General features: G+C 35.2%; 2 protein-coding genes across 2 annotated transcripts in view; one reads left to right on the forward strand and one right to left on the reverse strand.

Annotated features, from left to right (window-relative positions):
- The window catches only part of LOC127859685 (uncharacterized), a 46,136-nt gene extending 34,210 nt beyond the window's left edge, over positions 1–11,926 (reverse strand). The window contains exon 1 of the mRNA XM_052397192.1: positions 11,790–11,926. Coding sequence (XP_052253152.1) covers positions 11,790–11,926 — 137 coding nt within the window. The remainder of the gene's footprint in view (positions 1–11,789) is intronic.
- Positions 11,927–13,127: 1,201 nt separating this feature from the next.
- LOC127860461 (protein TANC2-like) overlaps positions 13,128–22,614 on the forward strand; it is a 30,686-nt gene continuing 21,199 nt past the window's right edge. Inside the window, exons 1-6 of the mRNA XM_052398542.1 lie at positions 13,128–13,353; positions 14,322–14,428; positions 15,563–15,781; positions 18,396–18,563; positions 19,968–20,066; positions 22,286–22,407. Of these exons, the coding sequence (XP_052254502.1) occupies positions 13,178–13,353; positions 14,322–14,428; positions 15,563–15,781; positions 18,396–18,563; positions 19,968–20,066; positions 22,286–22,407 (891 nt within the window). The 5' untranslated portion in view covers positions 13,128–13,177. The remainder of the gene's footprint in view (positions 13,354–14,321; positions 14,429–15,562; positions 15,782–18,395; positions 18,564–19,967; positions 20,067–22,285; positions 22,408–22,614) is intronic.

Here is a 22,614-nt window from a genome sequence, read left to right on the forward strand (position 1 = left end):
GCATAAACATTTCCTTGTAAATTCTTACACAATCTCTGTTCTGTTGCCAAACTTTTTCATCACTTGACAACGACAATATATCAGTGATATCATTAGTGTCTGCAATACAACATTTAAAATGTATCCACCTCTTTGAAATGTATAGCTGGCATTCATCCACAGTGTGTAATACATGATTGTTATCTTAGAAGTAACCAAAAGATATTATGTTGCTGTAAGCATAAAATGTTTCTTGCCTGTACCCTAGACCATTCTTGTCTATGAATGACACAGCAATTTAAATGAGATGTTGGTAGCTATGTATAAATGACACAGCTAATAATCTATGAGCTTTTATCTTGATTGCGCAGCAAATTGTTGCTCTGTTCTGCAAACAACAAAACAAACTAACACAAATCTCCCCGTTGGTGCAAGAAGGTACCATGTGCCTGTTAATTTCAATGTCACATGGAGCCTTTGTGCACCAATGCGGCGTTTATTATGTACGCAACATTTTCTGGTGTGAATCGGGTTCCAGCTAGAACTAATGACTAAACAGACAATTTGCACGAAGTCATAATTCTCACCTGTGTGATAAATAACTTCATGTAGGACTTGAATCTTTCATAACTGTTTTGCCAATGAATAGAGATTCTTATCGAAGGGCGTATAATGCTTTTGGATTTTATTTATTGCATACATATGTGGTACATGGGCAGGAATGCTGTATTTGCATAACAATAAATCAGGGCTCTCGCTGCCATTGGCAATTGTTACCTAATGCCAAAAAAATAGAAAAGTGGCTATAATAATTATCTTGCAATTTGCTCAAACAAATGGCGAAAACGGATTTATTTTTCTCGCTCAATAAAGAAAAAATGTATATGCTTTGAAGACTATGATTTAAGAATGATACAATAATTTTTGTAAAGTGGTGTGAAAAAAGTTTAAACTGGCGAAATTCCCTGAAAATGGTTGGGAAAGAATATTGTAATGAAGCAAAAGCAATGAAATCTATATGAGAAAGCTGAAAATAATTATGTAACATCTTGTTGACTACGGCTAATCTGGGGAAAACACTTCACACATGCATTTAGCCCAGTTTTCCCAGAACAAGGCTCAATTGTTACAGCCATTTTCTCCAATCGTGTGGTTGAGAAGTAGTTTGTTTGACTGATTGGTTGCAATCCAGCTGTGTCATTTAACTGCTTAATTATAATGAAGTGGTTATGAAATATACTCATCTTACACACTTAAAGTACAAACTAAAAGTACATTTTGTTCTTTGCGCTTTCTGTTCTTTGTTGTGCATTTTTCTTTGAATGCATACCAATACATCAAAAGATTTTGTAATAAGAATTTTCTTCTTGCCATCCAAATAATTGTTCACAATAATGTTTTGCCATTTGTTTCAAATTAGTTGCACTTAACCTACAAACTTAAATCTGTAATTAATTTAATTTACATATGTATTTATTTTTATACACACAATAATAGTTGACTCACCTTAATTGAAATAAGTAAATGCATTAGGCAATATAGGATTCATAAACCATAAATTCTTAAAGTACACATTTACAGCCATCCTGTGCTTTCTTAATTGCAACTTTTTCCTTATTTAATGATTGGCTTAATTTATCTTTTTTTCTCATTAATGATTGGATCTATTTATTTTAAGACCACATTACCACCAGACTGGTTGGTAAATATTTGGCATAGACTTCAGCATAAATAATAGTGGCAAATGTGACAGTCTTTTGATTATTGCGAAAACTGATGGTTTCTGATAATCTTCAGCTGTTAGACTGCTTTATTTCCAGGTGATAAAGTTTGTTTAAATTTTCTGTATTTTGCAAAATATTGGCTTTCCGGCTAGGGCAGTGGTTTCTACATGGGCTTTTCCCCTTGACAACTTGGGTTCTATCCGGTACCCTGAAGCATGTAAGCTTGGTTGGTGGTCACCATACCGGACAGGCGGGATTTCTGATTGGTACTCTGTCCTCCCTAACTTTCATTATAAAAACAAATAGCTGACAATTTGAAGCTATAATTTAAATTTGCCTCAAGTTCATGAGTCAAATAATAAAATTAGGAGTGCTGGGATACATTCTGTTCCACACTTGCAGCATTAAGCGCAGAAGGACCTCATAAACTTCTAAAAACACATGCATTCCGCAAAATGTTTTGTTTGACATTCTGATAAATTTCAGAGAAACAGCGTCCTTGATAAGCTACGTATCAGCGTAATATACGCATTAAAAATATCAAGATACGCTCAATTTATCATTTCCGTGCGTACATTTAAGCAAGCCAATCTGGACTTACGCAAATGATGTAAATTCTCTGTGTACAACTTTAACAAAAATATAAACAGCTGATTGTCTTTCGCAAAATATGAGACTGGTTATCGTAAAAATTAGAGCTTATTTGTGCGCTGGATTGTAGAAATAGTTAGCCAGCGGTATGTATACTGTGTAACATTAGACGCATGGTAAATTTAGTATTGATTATTTTTTAACAGACAGTCAAGCGCTTATGTGTTTATTTACATGAAGAGGTAAGCATGGCTTCTTCAAGCCAAAACAAATTACTTCTCAAATTAAAATTGATTCTTTTTATATGGCAAAGTTGTATCGAGTAAAAACATTGTACTGCCAATACTGAATGATTTAATTTCCTCTGTTTTCAAATCAAAAAGGACACACTTAAACGCTAATAAAAAACTGTTGAAGTTGGCGAAAGGTTTTCCGTGGCTCATGGTGGTGGAGATAAGGACGAAGCTTGTCTTAAATATAAAATCTGCCACAATACAAGGCTGATATAAAAAACCTTCTACTATGAAGGAATACACATAGTTAATGGTTTATTGTGTTTAACATGATTTAAGTAGTGTGTCTGTACCCCGGCTATAATTCTTGTTTTACTTTAAGCAAATTACCCTTCAAGCAAGGCAAAATTTGACCATTTACCCCCATGCTTTGAAAAGTGGGGGTATTTACCCTCATGGGTAAAAAAATTATCTTTTAAAGCTGGAGAAATTTCAATTGCATCATCCTCATCATATCCAAACAGCGTTATCAGTGATACATCCTTTACAAGTTATCAGTGATACATCCTTACAAGTTATCAGTGATACATCCTTACAAGTTATCAGTGATACATCCTTACAAGTTATCAGTGATACATCCTTACAAGTATCAGTTGATACATCCTTACAAGTTATCAGTGATACATCCTTAAAGTTATCAGTGATACATCCTTACAAGTTATCAGTGATACATCCTTACAGTTATCAGTGATACATCCTTACAAGTTATCAGTGATACATCCTTACAAGTTATCAGTGATACATCCTTACAGTATCAGTGATACATCCTAACAAGTTATCAGTGATACATTCCTTACAAGTTATCAGTGATACATCCTTACAAGTATCAGTGATACATCCTTACAAGTTATCAGTGGATACATCCTTACAAGTTATCAGTGATACATCCTTACAAGTTATCAGTGATACATCCTTACAAGTTATCAGTGATACATCCTTACAAGTTATCAGTGATACATCCCCCCGGATACATCCTACAAGTTATCAGTGATACATCCTTACAAGTTATCAGTGATACATCCTTACAAGTTATCAGTGATACATCCTTACAAGTTATCAGTGATACATCCTTACAGTATCAGTGATACATCCTTACAAGTTATCAGTGATACATCCTTACAAGTTTATCAGTGATACATCCTTACAAGTTATCAGTGAACATCCTACAAGTTATCAGTGATAATCCTTACAAGTTATCAGTGATGCATCCTTACAAGTTATCAGTGATACATCCTTACACGTATCAGTGATACATCCTTACAAGTTATCAGTGATACATCCTTACAAGTTATCAGTGATTACATCCTTAACAAGTTATCAGTGATACATCCTTACAAGTTATCAGTGATACATCCTTACAGTTATCAGGTGATACATCCTTACAAGTTATCAGTGATACATCCTTACAAGTTATCAGTGACCTACGTACAAGTTCGAGATAGAGTCAGAGTTATGTACGGAATTTTAATTTTATCATCGGAAGCACACGCATATTCAGAAACTTGGAAATTTAAAAAAAAATGCTCATGAGATCTAGTTGTTCTGGTTTGTTCGTTTTTTGCTTTGACCAGCTTATTTTCAATGGGACTCGATCAAGTTCGCACATGGATAGGCGATTATTTATGGTTGTGCACGCAGTCTGAATGATTTCAAGGTCATATTCATTGATTATTTAGCTATCTGCAGTACAAAATCACACATGACTGGCAGTGGAAATAATTTTCATTCACACTGCTCAAAATGTTGTAGTCACATGATACAAACTTGTGCTACAATGCGGAAAATTTCGAACCAATTTACCGGGAATAATTTTTGTTCTGTGTTTGATCGTGATCATGGTCTTGACTTTTATATGAACATTACTTTTCGGGTGATAAATGACTTCCTTTTGGTTGCTTTACTTTATTGACTATAAAGAGTCCATAAAATTCAATGTCTTGTTTTGTGAAATTCAATGGATTATTAAGGTGCAAGGCATACAGTACCGTACTTTAATGAGTATAACATACGATTAAAAAACCTAGTGCGCGCTGTACATGGCTTGATTGATCAGCACAGCAATAGACATTTTTTTCATGAATGTTTTATGCAATTTTTGTTCAGTAATAAATATTTAACCTGCAGGCAGTTATTAAAAAGAGAAAAGACTAATGCTGTTGTGTCCATAAGTTATGACCCATAATAATTAACAATGTCATAATGTTTAATTGGTCTTAGTGCTGTGACAGGTTTGACTTTGTAATTGCATCATTTTTTGTGTCTTATGACATGCTTTCAGGCCTTTTTCTGGCCTATCTATGGGTCTGTTAAATGGAGCCATTTCCCAAACTAAATTTGTTTAAAAAAATCCCAATAAAGAAAAAATCCCAATTTCAAAAAATATTTTTTTTTAGAAAGAAGTGTGTAATGATTATTGTATCTCAATTTTATTTAAATTACGTTTAACAAAGCATATTATATGATATATATGATTTTGATCTTCAAATTTGAATTAATATAAAGTGAAATTATTAGTTTATTCCCAATCCTGAAATTGCATTTTTTTTCTAAAAAAGGCAAGGAAAAGGCCTGGCTTTAAATATTAGTTTATAAAGAAAGCGAATGACTAAGGTTTTATCGCGTACCCTGATATCTTTTATTACCACATCACGGTGATTTTTCATTCAATTTTAAGAATGTTTATTGCATAATTTCGGTATCACAACATGAGGCTAAAGTGACATAGCAGATTGTAGAAAATTTATAGGGTATTTTAGCATTACTTGTAAAAGAACGCTTTCTGCTGAAGCATGATGATTTGTTTATTACATTCAGGGCTTATTCAGCAAATTTTGAAATAAAAGGCCTCTTGTTAACCCTTTCAGTGCGGGAACCGAATTTTGAAGGCCTTTGCAAACAGTTTGGATCCAGATGAGACGCCACAGAACGTGGCGTCTCATCAGGATTCAAACTGTTTGCTAATCCGATAGTATTCTTTGAAAAAAATCTAAGAAAATGCTAATTTAAGAAATTCAGCAGAAGACATTTTAGCAGACAACAAATTTCCCAGCATGCAAAGGGTTAACTTGCAGGACAAGGTTAACCCTTTCACACTTACAGAAGCACAGATACAATGGCTATGTGCAGACAGCATTAAACCAGAACAGCCTGCGAGTAACTTGCAGTCTCTTCAGGTTTTGTGCTGTTTGCTGATCATCAGTATCTCAGGGTTTTGAAATGGAGCCATAAAAACTTGAATCTAGTAAGAAATATTCACTAATGTTCAACTTATAGAGCATGTTGGGAGATGAATGTAATGATGAGATTAAAAATAATAATATCTGTTTAGGAAAACTTCAAATTGGAATGTTTAGGTCCCATTTGGGAAAATTGCATAGTAAATAGTAAATACATATACTTGTTTCCATTGGGAATAGGGCCGAATACCTGAGCCCCAAATTTTAATGAAAAAAACAACAAAACACAGTTTTGTGCAGTTGGAATAGTTTCCTATCTGACGATTGAAACGATAATGGTTTATATGGTGAAATACGAGTTATGCAAGTAATTTGGTCAGGTGAAATGCATGTTATCTTGTTAAACACAAGTTTTGTGGTGACAAAATTAGAGGGTAACCGCTGACCTATTTCACATAGAAGAATAAAAAAGGAATTGTGTAATTCTACCATCAATTAAAACTTTCCGAGATGTTACTTGGTGTTACCCATGGCTTCAAACAAACTATATAAGGGCACATGCCATGAAATCTGATTTTTAATGAGGTTACAGAAATATAATATGTCTGGGGCTTAAACTGACTTTTTTCAGTCAAAATGACTGTGGTTGTTAAAGGGACTTGTTCACTGCTGTTGTTAAAGGGACTTGTTCACTGCGGTTGTTAAAGGGACTTGTTCACTGCGGTTGTTAAAGGGACTTGTTCACTGCTGTTGTTAAAGGGACTTGTTCACTGCGGTTGTTAAAGGGACTTGTTCACTGCGGTTGTTAAAGGGACTTGTTCACTGCCGTTGTTAATGGGACTTGTTCACTGCGGTTGTTAAAGGGACTTTTTCACTGCGGTTGTTAAAGTGACTTGTTCACTGCGGTTGTTAAAGGGACTTGTTCACTGCGGTTGTTAAAGGGACTTGTTCATGGTTTGGTTGGTGGGAAATGGTTAGACTGACTTCTTTCTGCCTACATTGGATGAAACCAAAAATTATGAAAGCAGAAAGTGGTGTCCCTGATTAGCCTGTGCAGACTGCGCAGACTAATCTGGGACAACACTCTATTCAAATGCATTAAGCTCTGGTTTCCCGGAGCAAGGCTCATTTTATAAAGAAAGCATAATCAGGTATTACACAAGCAAACATTATGGGAAACAAAGAGTTTTGCATCGAAATGCAGTTGTGAACTCAACTAGAGATGAAACAACAAGGTTTGGGTGGACATGAAAAAAACTGGTTCTCAGCTTAATGATACAGAAAGATGTGGGAAAATGTAATCAGAAACCCTATATAGCAGGGATTTCCCATTAGTGAACCATTAAGATGGTTTCATTAGAATGGCAAACAGGTGTTTTTGTTTTTTAAGAGGTCAAGATTGGAGTTTACAACACCAATTTAAGTTTAGTAGAAATGTGATGCTTTGCTTGTTCTTTTTTTGTGTTTTAATGAGAAATTTGTGCCTGGCACTGGGAAAATGGGCTTAACCCTTTCAGTGCTGGGACCGAATTTTGAAGGCCTTTGCAAACAGTTTGGATCCAGATGAGACACCACAGAATGTGGCGTCTCATCAGGATTTAAACTGTTTGCTATTCTGATAGTATTCTTTGAAAAAAAATCAAAGAAAATGCTAATTTTAGAAATTCAGCAGACAACATTTTTAGCAGACGACAAATTTCCCAGCATGCAAAGGGTTAATGTGTCAAAAACATGGTCTCTCTGGGAAAACAGGGCTTGTTTTAGTGGACAGTGAAATTGCAATCAAATTATCATAAAAACAGGGTGAGAATGGAGTGAATGTTGACATAATGCACTGCTGGCCCAATGTTTCTGCAATAAGAATAGCCACTGGTTGAGAGACTGAGATGTAAGGATATTTGGCTTTATTACAATGATTTATATGGGCTTATATTCTGTGAACAGGTGTTTAAATGAATTTGAGTTAAGTGTCGTTCCAGATTAGCCTGTGCAGTCAGCAAAGGGACGACACTTTCCACTTTTATGACATTTTTCGTTTCAATGAAGTCTTTTCTTAGCAGAAATCCAATTTAGGTGGAAAAAGTCGTCCCTGATTAGCCTGTGCGAGCTGCACAGGCTAATCTGGGACGAAACTTTATGCACCTGCATTTTGCCCAGTTTTCTCAGAATGCGACTCATATATTCTGAGCCTTGCTCTGGGAAAACAGGGCTTAATTCAGTCTGCGCAGGCTTATCAGCCACACAGGCTAATCAGCCACGACACTTTCATTCTTTCAAAATAAAGCATAAGAATGAAAAGTGTCCTCCATGATAAGCCTGTGATGACTGCACAGGCTAATCTGGGACAGCACTTTATGCACATGCATAAGCCCTGTTTTCCTATAGTATGGCTCAATTATGATTCTCAGAATTTGTCCAATCATCAGCGATATTCCATGTACCCTTTGCTGTTTTCCAGTTGTTGGTAAATTAGTTTAAACATTTCCCACTGAGAAGCAAAGTGAAAATGGCTATGTGCAAACAGACTCGGAAATGAAGCTTTTAAAACTACATATTTGTAGTCCCTTAGAAAGTTAGATTTAATTAAATACCTTTCTTATTTGATTCATGTTTTGATGAGCAGCAAGCAGCATACAACTTAACCCTTAAAGCGCTGGAGCTGAATTTTAAAGGCCTTTGCAAACAGTTTGGATCCAGATGAGACGCCACAGAACGTGGCGTCTCATCTGGATCCAAACTGTTTGCTATTCTGATAGTATTCTTTGAAAAAAATCGAAGAAAATGCTAATTTTAGAAATTCTGCAGACGACATTTTAGCAGACGACAAATTTCCCAGCATGCAAAGGGTTAAACAGACTGCGAGTACTCACAGGCTGTTCTGGTTTTATGCCATTTGCACATAGCCATTTTCACTTTGCTTCTGAGTGGGAAAGGGTTCAAACTTGGCACTGAACTTCGCTGAGTTTCCCTGATACTTGTAGCTGAACTATTACATTAAAATCATCTACTGAATGTTATAACTACGGTAACTGACATTTTGTAAATTGTTCAGGAAAGCATATTTTCAGACATTTTCACAAATACAGTAAGAGCACTAATACGTTATTTTTTGCATTCAAAATTATTTCAATGTTGAAATTATGGAAACTGCTCCTTTCTTAATTTTTTATTGTTTTAAAAAGACATATCAATTTGGAGTTTTGTTTTGTTTTTAAAGTGTTATTGTAATACTAATCAGAAAAATTGAATACGAAAAAATGTTTATTATTTTAATATAACAGTTTTTTGCATCTCCTGACAAGTTAACAAAATGTCAGTTACGCTACTTTTTACATTCAGAAAATGACATGTGTTCGTAATGTCAATTTCGAAAATTTGGTAAAAACATTATTTTTACCAAAAAGGTTGACTTAATATTTTAACAGTTGATGTATGTCAACTTAATAAACATAAAAATGGAAAAAAGTAAAAATGTATAAAAATGTCAGTGACATGACTTGTTACATTCAGTAGACGCTTGTTTATTCTATGCTGTATTGGAGGAAACTAAAATGAAGCTTTTTAGTTTAACTTTGACATTTGTCTCTTGTTTATTCTATGATGTATTGGAGGAAGTTGAAATGACTTAATCAGAGGGACCATATGTTGAATTGTTATTTTGCCATTTATTTAGCTATGACTTGGAAATTGAAGTCACATTATTATTAACCCATTTATGCCCAGTGGACTCTCCCATCCTTCTAAATTGGATCAATTTATTTCCAAAATTAGGGGTGTCAAGTATATTTATTTCTATATTTAGAATATTTCATAAAGAAATTCATTCAAGCAAACAGCGCAGACCCAGATGAGACGCCGCATTATGCGGCGTCTCATCTGGGTCTACGCTGTTTGCAATGTCCTTTTTTCAGGACGCTAGGTATAAATGAGTTAACCCTTTACCATTTAGATACGTATTTTCATGCATTTGTAGTCCCTTAGATAGTAACTCGCAGGCTGTTCTGGTTTTATGCTGGTATGTTATGTTGCTGAATTCATATTTTGAATGTGTTGCATTTATTGACCAACAAAAGCCAAGGACACAATTGCATGCAATTTTTTCGTTGTCGTCTTTGTTTGACATTTCCTCGGAAGTCATTTAATTAGAAAGTATAGAGTTGGAGAAAATCAATGACCTAATCCAGTGGTAATATTCATCCAATCTCCAATCTATTCTATGTGATTCTCTGAAGGGAATATCTCCTTGACAATCATGGTAATTTCTGCTCTCTTTCACTGAAGTGATGTTGTTTGATGGAAATTATGTGCAAACGAAGTTAGGAGAGTAGAATTGTAGATGGTACGGTTATTTTAGTTGCTTGTTGATATGACAAAACGGAAAGAAAAAAAGTACCCAATTCAATATAATGCAAGTAATGAAGTTGCAACTATGCTATGGATTATTGTAGAAACACAATTTGTAATGCAGTCATGTTTTTTATGTACTCATCTAATTTAAATTAGTCCCATTGGTGCAAAAAAAGGGGCTGTAGTATTGATTTTTGAGATGTGGAATATGAATCAAACAGAAGTTTAAAAAAATGTTTTTTAAGTTTATGAAAAGTGTTAATTGCAATATTGTTTTGAACGTGTGAGAACAATTTATGCTATGGATTCTGAATAGGGTGAGGTGTCAGGACCATTTTGAAATATAGTACATAGAATTTGGAAAGTGTGAAAGGCAAAATAATTTTTGTGAAGTTTTTTTTTTTGGTTAAAAATGGTCCAATCGGTTTAAAGTAATTAATCGTCTGGAGGTTCAAGTCTCAAGCAATCATTCCGTCACTCAAATGAACATTTGCTAGACTAAACTTCCTTCTTAAATCTAATTATAAGCCTGAGCCGCTCCCCCTGTGATCTCATATGTATTGCATTGGATCATATGATAGCAGAGATAAGCCAGATCAGCTGACATTTAAAACAGCCTACAGTCTGTATGTCCGGATATTTCATTCAGAAATATATTTCCATGCGGTTGCCCAACCCTAGAGTCTGTTTTATATCAGGGCGCTATTCATTGGCATTACCATTCTTTTGTTCTCCACATTCCAAATAGTTCTGCCTTTATGTCATAAAACAATAGATTTGAATGTCAGCACAGCATAAAAGCTCTGATATTTAACACCAGTGTTATTTTACGATTGTATCAACCAGTCGTCAAAAATGTGCTGTGATTTCATGTAAAACGCTGATTTGTGTATTCTTTTTGTTTTGTTTCGGATTGTTTGTGGTTTTAAACAGTATTGCTTTCAACATTAAGAATATCTAGTGGTTTGGATTTTCACTGCTTTTTAACAGTATTTTATCCACAAAAAAAACCCGGAAAATAACTTCTTTTGTTTCTATGGAAAACATGTCTGTTTTTGTTGGTTTTGTTTGATGCCTCAGACAATACAGGTAAACTTGTATTTGTGTATAATGTAACCTGTTATCTCTAAATTCTCTTAGGCCTCATTTCCATGTTTTGGGTCATTAACATGTTTTCACATTAAGATAATCGCTTTTTTTGTCTAGCAGAGATTATGATATCATTAGCATCATGCTTTTCTGGTTTTAAGTAGATTTATTGGTGTTTTGTAATACTTTTGTGAAGGGCAATTATGTAAAGATTAAGGCCGTGCTCTGTGAAAAGGTTGTTTAATGCATGTGCGTTAAGTGTCGTTCCAGAACAGGCACGATATTTTCCGCCTAAACAAGATTTTTGCTAAGAAGAGCCTTTCTTGAAACGAAAAATATAATAAACGCGTTAAGTGTCGTCAGTGATTAGCTTGTGAAGACTGCACATGCTAATCTGGGACAACACTTTACGCACATGCATTAAACCTGCTTTTCACAAAGCAAGGCCCATTTGTTTGATATTCAGTAAAGTCAGCAAAACTTTAATAAGGTCGCGGTTGTGTAGTTTATAGTGTGTTCATAGAGTGTTCAGGAGGTGACTGGTTTAGTTTAACTTATTTATTTTAGCTCAATTGCATTAAAATACTTACTACTTATTTAGAACGCTGTGAGTCCATTTCCTGGATCTAGAACCAATGCTTGGTGTATTTAGGGGAGGGTAAGAAACGCTCCCACAGTGGTGATTGTAGCCGTGACCTCCTGGTCGCTTGGCGGATACCATATCCATTTTACCACAGCGACCTATGTTCAATGGTTCAATCCCAAGTCAGATATGGACTCTGACACATTTGAAGTCGCTTAGAAAATCGAATCAAATTGAAGACCTTTCTTACTAGAGACAAATTTTAAACGCTTAATTTCCAACACAGTCCGCACAGTATAATGAGATACAACAATTCCCACTGTCATGAATTTGTTTGTTTGAATGAAGTCTCTCAAAGAAAATGTAGTAGAGGTGGAATGTGTTGACCCTGATTCGCTTGTGCAGACTGCAGGAATGTGTTGACCCTGATTCGCTTGTGCAGACTGCAAAGGCTAATATGTAGTAGAGGTGGAATGTGTTGACCCTGATTCGCTTGTGCGGACTGCAAAGGCTAATATGGGTGGACCCTGTATCCACATACATTAAGCCCTGTTTTCCCAGAGTGCCAGTCTTATGTTTAAACCTGGCCCAAAATTTCTGATCCATACCTCCAAAGTGTTCCATGCTGATAAAATGTGTCTTATTGGGAAATTCCATGATGATAAACTGTGGGCTATTTGGAAATTCTATGATGATAAACTGTGTGCTATTTTGAAAGTTAAACATAGTTATCATGCATGCCTGTCAAATTGACCTAATTAATTACCCAACTGGTGTTATTGAAACTGGCTACATAATATTGAACAGTGGTACTCTGTGGATTAAAGGGTCCTTTTCATGTTTTGATAAATAGACAAAAATGAAAACAATTGTTTAAGATTAGGACATTTTCATTGTTGTGATGATTATTATATTTGCTAGAAAACAATTATACTGAACATTTATTATGCTCGAAAATATCCATTATGTGCATCTTTTGACGATTGAAAAACCAAAAAATTATGAAGTATTACAAACGCGAAACAATTGAAATATTTGGAGAGTTTATATTGTTATCATTAAATTTTGTGAAATTACGAGGATTACTTATATAAAGTATAAAATACACCACTTAGTACAGGAGCACGGATGGCGGTATGGTTTAAGCGCTAGACTTTTACACCAAGGGTCAGTGGTTCGAGCCCAGTTGAGGATTTTTTTATTTCTGTAATTTTATTCTTGTGTATCTTACTATAATATATTTAACTATAATAAAACGTCATATATGTTACTATAATCCAACTGTAAAAAAGTTTCTTTGGAAACAGAGTTGAGTTTATCCCATCGTGTTTCTGTATTTCAGGTCTAAGAACAAGTAGTCAGTCACAGGCAGGCTATTCTGGTCGTCAAAAAATTATGACATCGACAACCCCACCTCCTTATCTACCTCTGTCAGCAAAGAGCTCTCCACAACAACAACAGCTGCAGAGTAACCTTGGCAGACCTACTGGTCCTCATCATCCCCACTATCAGCATCATTTTCATCCTCACCTTCAGCATCAGCAGCAACAACAACCGTATGCTGGGGACAGGTAAGGCATACAAAAAAATAGGTCCTTTTCTGGTCTCCTTGGGAAAAAAAACAGGGTCGGTAGGTAGGGATTTTTAAAAAATGAACATTTTTTTTTTTCTTTGGCGACCCCAATAAAATGTTGAGGGTCGGCGCCGATTCGGGAGACATGGTCTGGCGACCGGAAACGGACCTATTTTTTTGTTGGCCTAAGATTCAAATTTTGCTTTCAGTTTGATGTAAAAGGAACATATTGCAAGGGGCATAATATCTGCAAATGAAGATTGCATTAAAAAAAAATGTTTTTTTTCTTAAAGCCCATAAACACTCAAAATCAACGAATATTTTGTACAATATTTCGAAAAATAAAGTTAACACATAACAAATCAATGTTCCTTATACCAATAGCCAACATTTCAATGCTAGATGTGGTATGGTAGCATAAATGTTACAATATACAAAATGCTCTTTGTTTGATTTTTGTGGGACAATATATTCAACACATGTTCATGTACCATGTTATAGTGTTTGTGTCATATGAATAGACATTGTCGCGGGAAATTAAAATGGAATATATTGTGCCACATGTGTAAAAACGAGCATTTTGTACCTTGTTAAATCTATGTTACCATACCACATCTAGCGTTGAAATGTTGGCAATTGGTTATAAGGAACATTTTTTTATGTGTTTTTGATTTTTTATGTGTTAACTTTATTTTTCAAAATATTGTACAAAATATTTTGCAAAATATTTCTTGATTTTGAGTATGTATGTTACTTTAAGTATTTATATGACGTGTGAACGAGTTTACTGTACTGTACATAAAAAGTGTCCTTGACATAACTCAAACAGAGTAACTTTTGGGGTTTAAATACTCTATGCAACAAAACTCTTCATTGAAATAAGGTGGATGTTTTCACAAAAATAAAACACTGAAAAGATCCATTAAACATTATTTCAACAGTTTCAATATTTTGATATTTTAACAGTGACTCGGCGCTGGGTTCCCCAGATGGTGACATCAGAGCCAGTGGCGGGGCAGCAACTTATGCCCTTGACCTGGTAGACAACAGATATTCACCAGCACGTCAGCTAGGTAGGTACTTGTCCAACACAATACTTTGTACCTAATTGATATACCAACTTTGTACCTAATTGATATACCAGGGCTTTTTATCTTGGTTAGGGGAAAGGGCCTGGCCTTCCATTTTGGGGGAAAAATATGTTGACAAAACTGAAATTCTCTTTGGGTAAGGGGCCTTTCATTTGGCTGAATGGAGCTGTATAAGGCCCTTTGCTAAAGAAGGAAAAAAGCCCTGCTTGATATACAATACTATGAGCCTTGTTCTGAGAATCTAGCTGGGCTTGATGCATATGCGTAAATTGTCGTCCCAGATTAGCCTGTGCAGTCAGCACAGGCTTATCAGGGATGACACTCTCCACCTTAACCAGATTTTTGGCTAACAAGAAACCTCTTTTAAAAGAAAAATTTCATAAAAGCAGAAAGAGGCGTCCCTTATTAGCCTGTGTTGGCTCCAGTAAAGGATATTTTTTTAACTCAGAAGAAAAATAAATGAAAAATTAATATCTATATTTTTTTATTTTTTTTTTTTAATCAACTTAAACAATAAATTATTTGCTTTTCTACATTGAGTGTATTTTAAAAGGTTTAATTAGAGAATTTGATAATTTGTGAACTCCAAGTTATTTTCAAAATGTTCAATGTTTAAACTTGTGTGAAGAAACTTTGGACTGTTTGCCTTTGAAATTTCTGTATAGTTTGTACCTTTAAAATTCTGAATTATTTTTGCCTTGGAAATTCCTAAATTACTTTTGCCTTTAAAGTTTCTTCATTGTTTTTTTTTCATTATAATTTCCTTGACTGTTTTTCCCTTTGAAATTTTTTCATTATTTTTCTGCCTTTGATATTCCTTGACTTTTTATACTTAAAGATTCCTTGATTCGTTTTGCCTTTGAAATTCCTAAATTGATTTTGCCTCTGAAATTCCTTAATTGTTTTGCCTTAGAAATTCCTTTACTCATTTCACCTTTGAAATTTCTTGATTTATTTTACATTTCAAACACCATGATCATTTTCACCTTTGAAATTCCTTGATTCATTTTGCCTTTTAATTTCCATGATCATTTTCACCTTTGAAATTCCTTGATTCATTTTGCCTTTTTTTTTCATTTTCACCTTTGAAATTCCTTGATTGTTTTTTGTCTCCAGACAAGCACAGTCCCTCACCGCCGCACCCTGATGTTGCCCAACACGACCTCATGGCCAGGCTGGGTGACCTCTTGGATGTCCGATCAGCCAATCAGCTGCAAGAGCAGGGGTCACATGGTTATACTCTGACCAATCAGAGAGAAGACTTCTACGCGCCTGGATCTGATGGCACCGCAGACAGAGGTTTTGCAGACGCCAGCCCCCTCTCTACGTTGACAGGTTTGTTGTGCAAGACATTAATGTATGTGCATAAAGTGTGGTCTAAGATTAGCCTGTGCTATAAGCATAAAGTGTGGTCTAAGATTAGCTTGTGCAATAAGCATAAAGTGTGGTCTAAGATTAGCATGTGCTATAAGCATAAAGTGTGGTCTAAGATTAGCTTGTGCTATAAGCATAAAGTGTGGTCTAAGATTAGCTTGTGCAATAAGCATAAAGTGTGGTCTAAGATTAGCTTGTGCTATAAGCATAAAGTGTGGTCTAAGATTAGCTTGTGCAATAAGCATAAAGTGTGGTCTAAGATTAGCTTGTGCTATAAGCATAAAGTGTGGTCTAAGATTAGCTTGTGCTATAAGCATAAAGTGTGGTCTAAGATTAGCTTGTGCTATAAGCATAAAGTGTGGTCTAAGATTAGCTTGTGCTATAAGCATAAAGTGTGGTCTAAGATTAGCTTGTGCTATAAGCATAAAGTGTGGTCTAAGATTAGCCTGTGCAATACGCATAATTTAAAGTGTGGTCTACACTTTCCGCTTTAATGGTATTTTTATCTCAAAAAAATTCTGCCTGGACTTGATTTTCTTTTAAAAGATACTGATTTTTTTTTATCTATACATCATTTTCCTTTGCTTTTTGTTAAAATTTTAATAATTTAGAAATAGTTTTTGAGTGAATGATGTCAACCAATTAACAGTGATTTTGAGTTCTGATCCATAAGAATTAATAGACAATTAACAAGATATTATGGAAAAGTAGTAGTTTTATTAAGCTTGTTTTCCACTCCGTGAAACACTTTTTTGCTTATATACTGATAATTTACGCTTTGTGAAAAGATGTTTTGCTAAACATTAACATAAACCAGTATTAACCCTTTCCCACATAGAAACAAAGTGAAAATGTGCAAACAGCATAAAACCAAACCATAGTAATTCGCAGTCTGTTCAGGTTTTATGCTGTTTGCTGCTCATCAGTATCTAAGGTTTGGAAATGAAGCCTTCAACACTTTAACTTAGTGAGAAAGGTCTTTTATTAAATTAAACTTTCTAATAGACTACAAATGCTTGAAAATACGTATCTAAGTGGTAAATGGTTAATTTTCCACAAATCAATTCAACAAACAGTTATTATTTGTACAACCAAGCATGTGTGTTTTTCTAATAAATAAAAAATGCAAATAAAGCAAGGTTGATTGTTTGAAGACTAAGGCGTCGAAGGTTATGTGGGGGGGGGGGTAAAATAGTTGATTTAGATCTGTCAAATGTTAGATATAATCAACTTGAATCATTTATCAATACTGATTGATCATTAAAGTCAACACTGTCTTCATTGAAGTATGTACAAACATGATTTTTTTTCATTGAAAGGCAGAATGGGCTATCAATATTGTGTGCACATATGGTGATACAACATTCTTGCAGTGATTGGTTAAAGATATCCATATTAAGCAGTGTAAAACTCTTTAAGGGGGCTTTTCGAGTATCGATTGGAAAAGTAAATATTTTTTTAACAATGGTTCAATTTTGTAAATCCTGAAGCCCAGTTTGTTTGAAAATTGACTTTGATGAATATGATAAGAAATCAATAGGATAGTAGGTTTCAGTTCAACATTGAAGGAACAGCAGTATTTATTTGTAAATTTTTTAAGTAAAAGCAAGTTCAAGTTTCAAGGGAGAGTTTCCTAGTTTGAGGTTGGAAAACATTTATTCCCCCTCCCCCCCCAGTAGTAGCATTGAAAGTGCTGTCAGTCTTTACATCTGACCGTCTGTCTGTCAGTCTGTCCAACAGTTAGTCAGGCTGTCCATTCGTTAGGCATTTTGTTGCAGAGTTTTTTTCCTTTACACTTTCAGATATTTTCCTAATGTTGGTGTGAGTTTACATGTATGACTTACAAATCAATTTAGAGTTTTGTTTCTGATCATTGATTTTCTGATAAGTTATGGGCCTTGGATTTAAAAAAAAAATCTTTAAAATAAGTCTTGTTTTTCCAAAATGCTTTTAGATGCTGACCTGTTCGTTTGGTGTTCGAGTCTGATTGGTAATAAAAGTCAACAATGTTTTCATTGAATCTCCTAAAAACATGAATTGTGTTAATTGAAAGGCAGAATGGGCTATCAGCATTTTGTGTTCATATGCTGATAGGAGGTTTTGGCTGTCTTGTATCTGTATTTAAGATTATACAATTCTAGAAGAAGGCTTTTCAAGTATTGATTAGAAAAGTTTGTTTAAAAATTGACTTGGATGCATATTAATTTTAAAATGCATATGAGTCTAGCTCTGGGAAAATAGGTGCATATGAGTCTAGCTCTGGGAAAATAGGTGCATATGAGTCTAGCTCTGGGAAAATAAGGCTTAATTCATGTGCTTTAAGTTTTATCTCAGATTAGCCTGTGCAGTCGGCACAGACTTATTATAATCAGGTACAAAACATTGCTTTTAAGGAATTTTTCTTGAAAAGAAAATCTCTTCTAAATTAAAATCGAGTTTAGATGGAAAGTGTACTAGTCCATGATTAGCCTGTGCATACTGCACAGGCTGATCTGGTGCGACACTTTATGCTCATGCACTAAGCTCCATTTTTTTCAGAGCGAGGCTTAAATATTTATAATTTTTGTCTGTTCAGCCTCCTCGGGCAGCGACCGTGGACAGAACACCCTGCAAACCCCTTATGCGGCCCCTTTTCACAGTCGAGGGCCCAGCGCGGACAGCATCGCCTCCATGGGATCCCTAACGACCAGCCACAATGTCAGTCCGCATGTGACCTTCAACAACAGGCCTCATTCTATCACTAGTAAGGACTTTGGAAATATAGTTTCTCATTTACAGTGTTGTTTTTTATGCCCCCGGTAGGGTGGCATATAGCAGTTGAACTGTCCATCAGTCAGTATGTCAGTATGTTTGTATGTCAGTATGTGTGTATGTCAGTCTGTCCGTCCGTCCGAAAAAAACACTTTAATGTTGGCCATAACTTTTTCACTATTGAAGATAGCAACTTGATATTTGGCATGCATGTGCATCTCATGGAGCTGCACATTTTGAGTGGTGAAAGGTGAAGGTCAAGGTCATCCTTCAAGGTCAAATGTCTAATATATGGTGTCTGTCCGTCCGTCCAAAACTTAAACATTGGCCATAACTTTTTCAATATCGAAGATAGCAATTTGATATTTGGCGTGCATGTGTATCCCATGAAGCTGCACATTGTGAGTGGTGGAAGTTCAAGGTCAAGGTCATCCTTCAAGGTCAAAGGTAAAAAAAAATAATAAAAAAATAATTTCAAAGCGGCATTCTCATAAAGCTGCACATTGTGAGTGGTGGAAGTTCAAGGTCAAGGTCATCCTTCAAGGTCAAGGTTTTTTTTTTGTTTTTTTTTCAAAGCGGCGTTCTCATGAAGCTGCACATTTTGAGTGGTGAAAGTTCCAGGTCATCCTTCAAGGTCAAAGTTAAAAAAAAAAAAAATTCAAAGCGGCGCAATAGGGAGCATCGTGTTTCTGACAAACAGATCTGTTGTTTCATTCAAATTCAGGGCCAGTAAACCCCATTCCTAATTGAAAAAATCCCGCTTCCAATTGACAAAAGTATATATTTTACCCAAATGAGAACTAATAATCCTAATTAAAGTTTACCACACAAACAAAATATAACAAAGTACATTCCAACCATTAAATGAACAGTTTTGATTGAGATAATCACCAAAATAATGTCCACTTTAAGTTTTATGTCTTTTTCAAATTTACATAACCCTTCACTACTTAGATACATATTTTAACACATTTGTAGTCCCATAGGAAGTTAAATTTAACCCATTTTTGCCCAGTGGACTTTCCCATCCTTCTAAATTGGATCAATTTATTTCAAAAATTAGGGGTGTCAAGTATATTTATTTCTATATTTAGAATATTACTTACTGAAATTCCTTTAAGCAAACAGTGCAGACCCAGATGAGACGCCGCATCATGCGGCGTCTCATCTGGGTCTAGGCTGTTTGCAATGTCCTTTTTTCAGACCTTTCTTACTAAATTAAACTTTTAAAGGCTTCACTTCCAACCCTAAGGTACTGATGAGCAGCCAACAGCATTAAACCTGAACAGACTGCAAGTTACTCGCAGGCTGTTCTGGTTTTATGCTGTTTGCACTGAGCCATTTTCACTTTGCTTCTGAGTGGGAAAGGGATAATTCAGTGTTGCCTCAATTTCAGCGTCTTCACCCGGGGCCATTGAGGACCTCCAGATTTTCAGGCGGGCAAAGCACCGAAGGTCGGTGCGCGCTACCATTGGTTACCCGGAGGACTCTAAATGTAGGTGGCGCTTTATTGCCTCATTTCATTTTATTGATGTTTTGATGTGTACAAGAATTAAAATATCAGCTTTTTATTTTTTAACCCGTTTAAGCTAATATACGCATTATGACACAGTTTGTAGTCCTGTAGAAAATCAAATAAAATTTAAGACCTTTCTTACTAAATTCAAGTTTTAAAGCCTTCACATCAAACCCTCAGATACTGATAAGCAGCAAACAGCATAAAATATTAACAGACTGTGAGTAACTCAAGGTTCTCGTAGGCTGTTCTGGTTTTATGCTGTTTGCACATTTACCATAATCACTTAGCGTATTTGTGTACTAGAATTGGAATATCAGCTTTTTTTATTTAATAATGCTAGATTATAAATTGACCGAAAAATTGGCACTTTGCCAGCAATTTTTTATCCTTGCTTGTTTTTAACCACAGCTGTTATGTTTTTCTTGTAAGTGTAAAAAAGGCATTATTTAACCCTTTCAGTGCGGGAACCGAATTTTGAAGGCCTTTGCAAACAGTTTGGATCCAGATGAGACGCCACAGAACGTGGCGTCTCATCAGGATCCAAACTGTTTGCTATTCTGATTGTATTCTTTGAAAAAAATCGAAGAAAATGTTAATTTTAGAAATTCAGCAGACGACATTTTAGCAGAAGACAAATTACCCAGCATGCAATGGGTGGGTTAAAATTAACTTGATATTGTTATACAACCACCAGATCTGTTATCGGGCAAACTAAAGTAATTTATAGGCCGTCTCTATTTTGGTGAGATATTTCACACAGACTTATTTATGATTTCAAATAAAAATGCCACCATTTTCCAATTCGGTGTTTTGGCAATTTGCCTAATTCTAATAGATATGACCCTTAAAGCTATTTATTTTGAACCTTTTTACCATTTTTGGTAATGTATATCACTCATGAAACGTTAAACTTCAAATGCCTGCAATAAAGTAGGTTTAATAATGGAAAACATTAATTCAAAAAAATGCCTCATTCAAAAATTGTCCATGTTTCATCAGTAGTTTTGGTAGAAAGTATGAAGCTTTTGGCAGGTAGCCAATAAATGCATGACAAAACTTGTTGGGCAAATTGTGTTTTTTATGAAAGCTATATACATGTAGTTCTGGGCTTTTACACCTTTTTTAGGATATGACTTTCACTTTCAAAATTGTGAATTCTATCAAAATATAAATGAACCTAACATTTGGGAAAAAAATCAATAATTCTTTGATTTCCAACATTTAAATTGTTGTTGATAAAACTGTATAACATAGAGATAATCCTGAGAGTTAGGTTTATAAAAACCTTCTGAACACCTCTATTTGTTAACCATTTCCCACTTAGAAGCAAAGTGAAAATGGGTATGTGCAAACAGCATAAAACCAGAACAGCCTGCAAGTAACTCGCAGTCTGTTCAGGTTTTATGCTGTTTGCAGGTCATCAGTATCTAAGGGTAGGAAATTAAGCCTTTAAAACTTAAATCTAGTAAGAAAGGCCTTGAACTTAATTTACCTTTCTAAGGGACTACGAATGCGTCAAAATACGTATCTAAGTGGTAAAGGGTTAAAACACACCTGAAAGTCAAGCTATCCATTCGGAATGTTGGCCCTGGTTTTTGGAAAGAAAAATTATTTTTATCATTGGAAAAAATGACCCAATAGCGGCTATACAAATAGCCCTAATAAGCACCGCCTTCAAAGTCATTCACACTGGGGCAATAGTATCCAGTGTTTGTTTAACTCTCATATGACTCATGCTTAAATGCACTAAATTTTGTCATGGATCTATTTTAATGTGATGCATATTAAATATGATTTATTGATGTGTCCCATAGATAAATCATATTTAATATGTATCATGTTAGATAACAAAAAAGATTACAAAATAGATTGCAATGTATTACAAAACATACAAAATGAGATTATTTTATTGGTTGAAATAATTTGTAGGCAAATTAAACGTCTTGCCACGGACTGTAGACCTGTTTACTTTGTATCTTAAAGCTATTTGTTCACAGATCAGCAAAATAACAGCTTTCCAAGTTTTTGTCACACAAGATTGAAAAAGTAAAAAAACACTGTACATCAGGTAGAAAAAAAACACCAATGTTGTATACTCAAACTGAAAATACATTTTCATTTATAATATTGAAGTCTTAAAATAAGGTTACTACAAAAATGAAAAAACATAAATACAAAATCTTGATATTTTGCAGTGCGGATCCAGCCTATACGACCCCCTCAACTGAACCTGACCCCAATCCCCTTTGAGGTGCCTCACCCAGAGGGTCAGGCCATGTTTATAGGGCGGGAGTGGGTCTTCAGAGACATTGACCTGGTAAGTAGACCCTTCAGTGTACTTCCTTTGAGGTGCCTCAACCAGTGAACCCCCTTTGAGGTGCCTCTCTCAGTGAACCCCTTTGAGTTGCCATACTCAGTTAACCCCATTTGAGGTGCCTAACTCAGTTCACCCCCTTTAAGGTGCCTCTCTCAGTTTACCCCCCTTTGAGGTACCTCACTCCGAGGGAGTGGCTATGTTTATTGG

The sequence above is a fragment of the Dreissena polymorpha genome, chromosome 15 (genome assembly GCF_020536995.1).
Source record: "Dreissena polymorpha isolate Duluth1 chromosome 15, UMN_Dpol_1.0, whole genome shotgun sequence".
Taxonomy (NCBI): Eukaryota; Metazoa; Mollusca; class Bivalvia; order Myida; family Dreissenidae; genus Dreissena; species Dreissena polymorpha.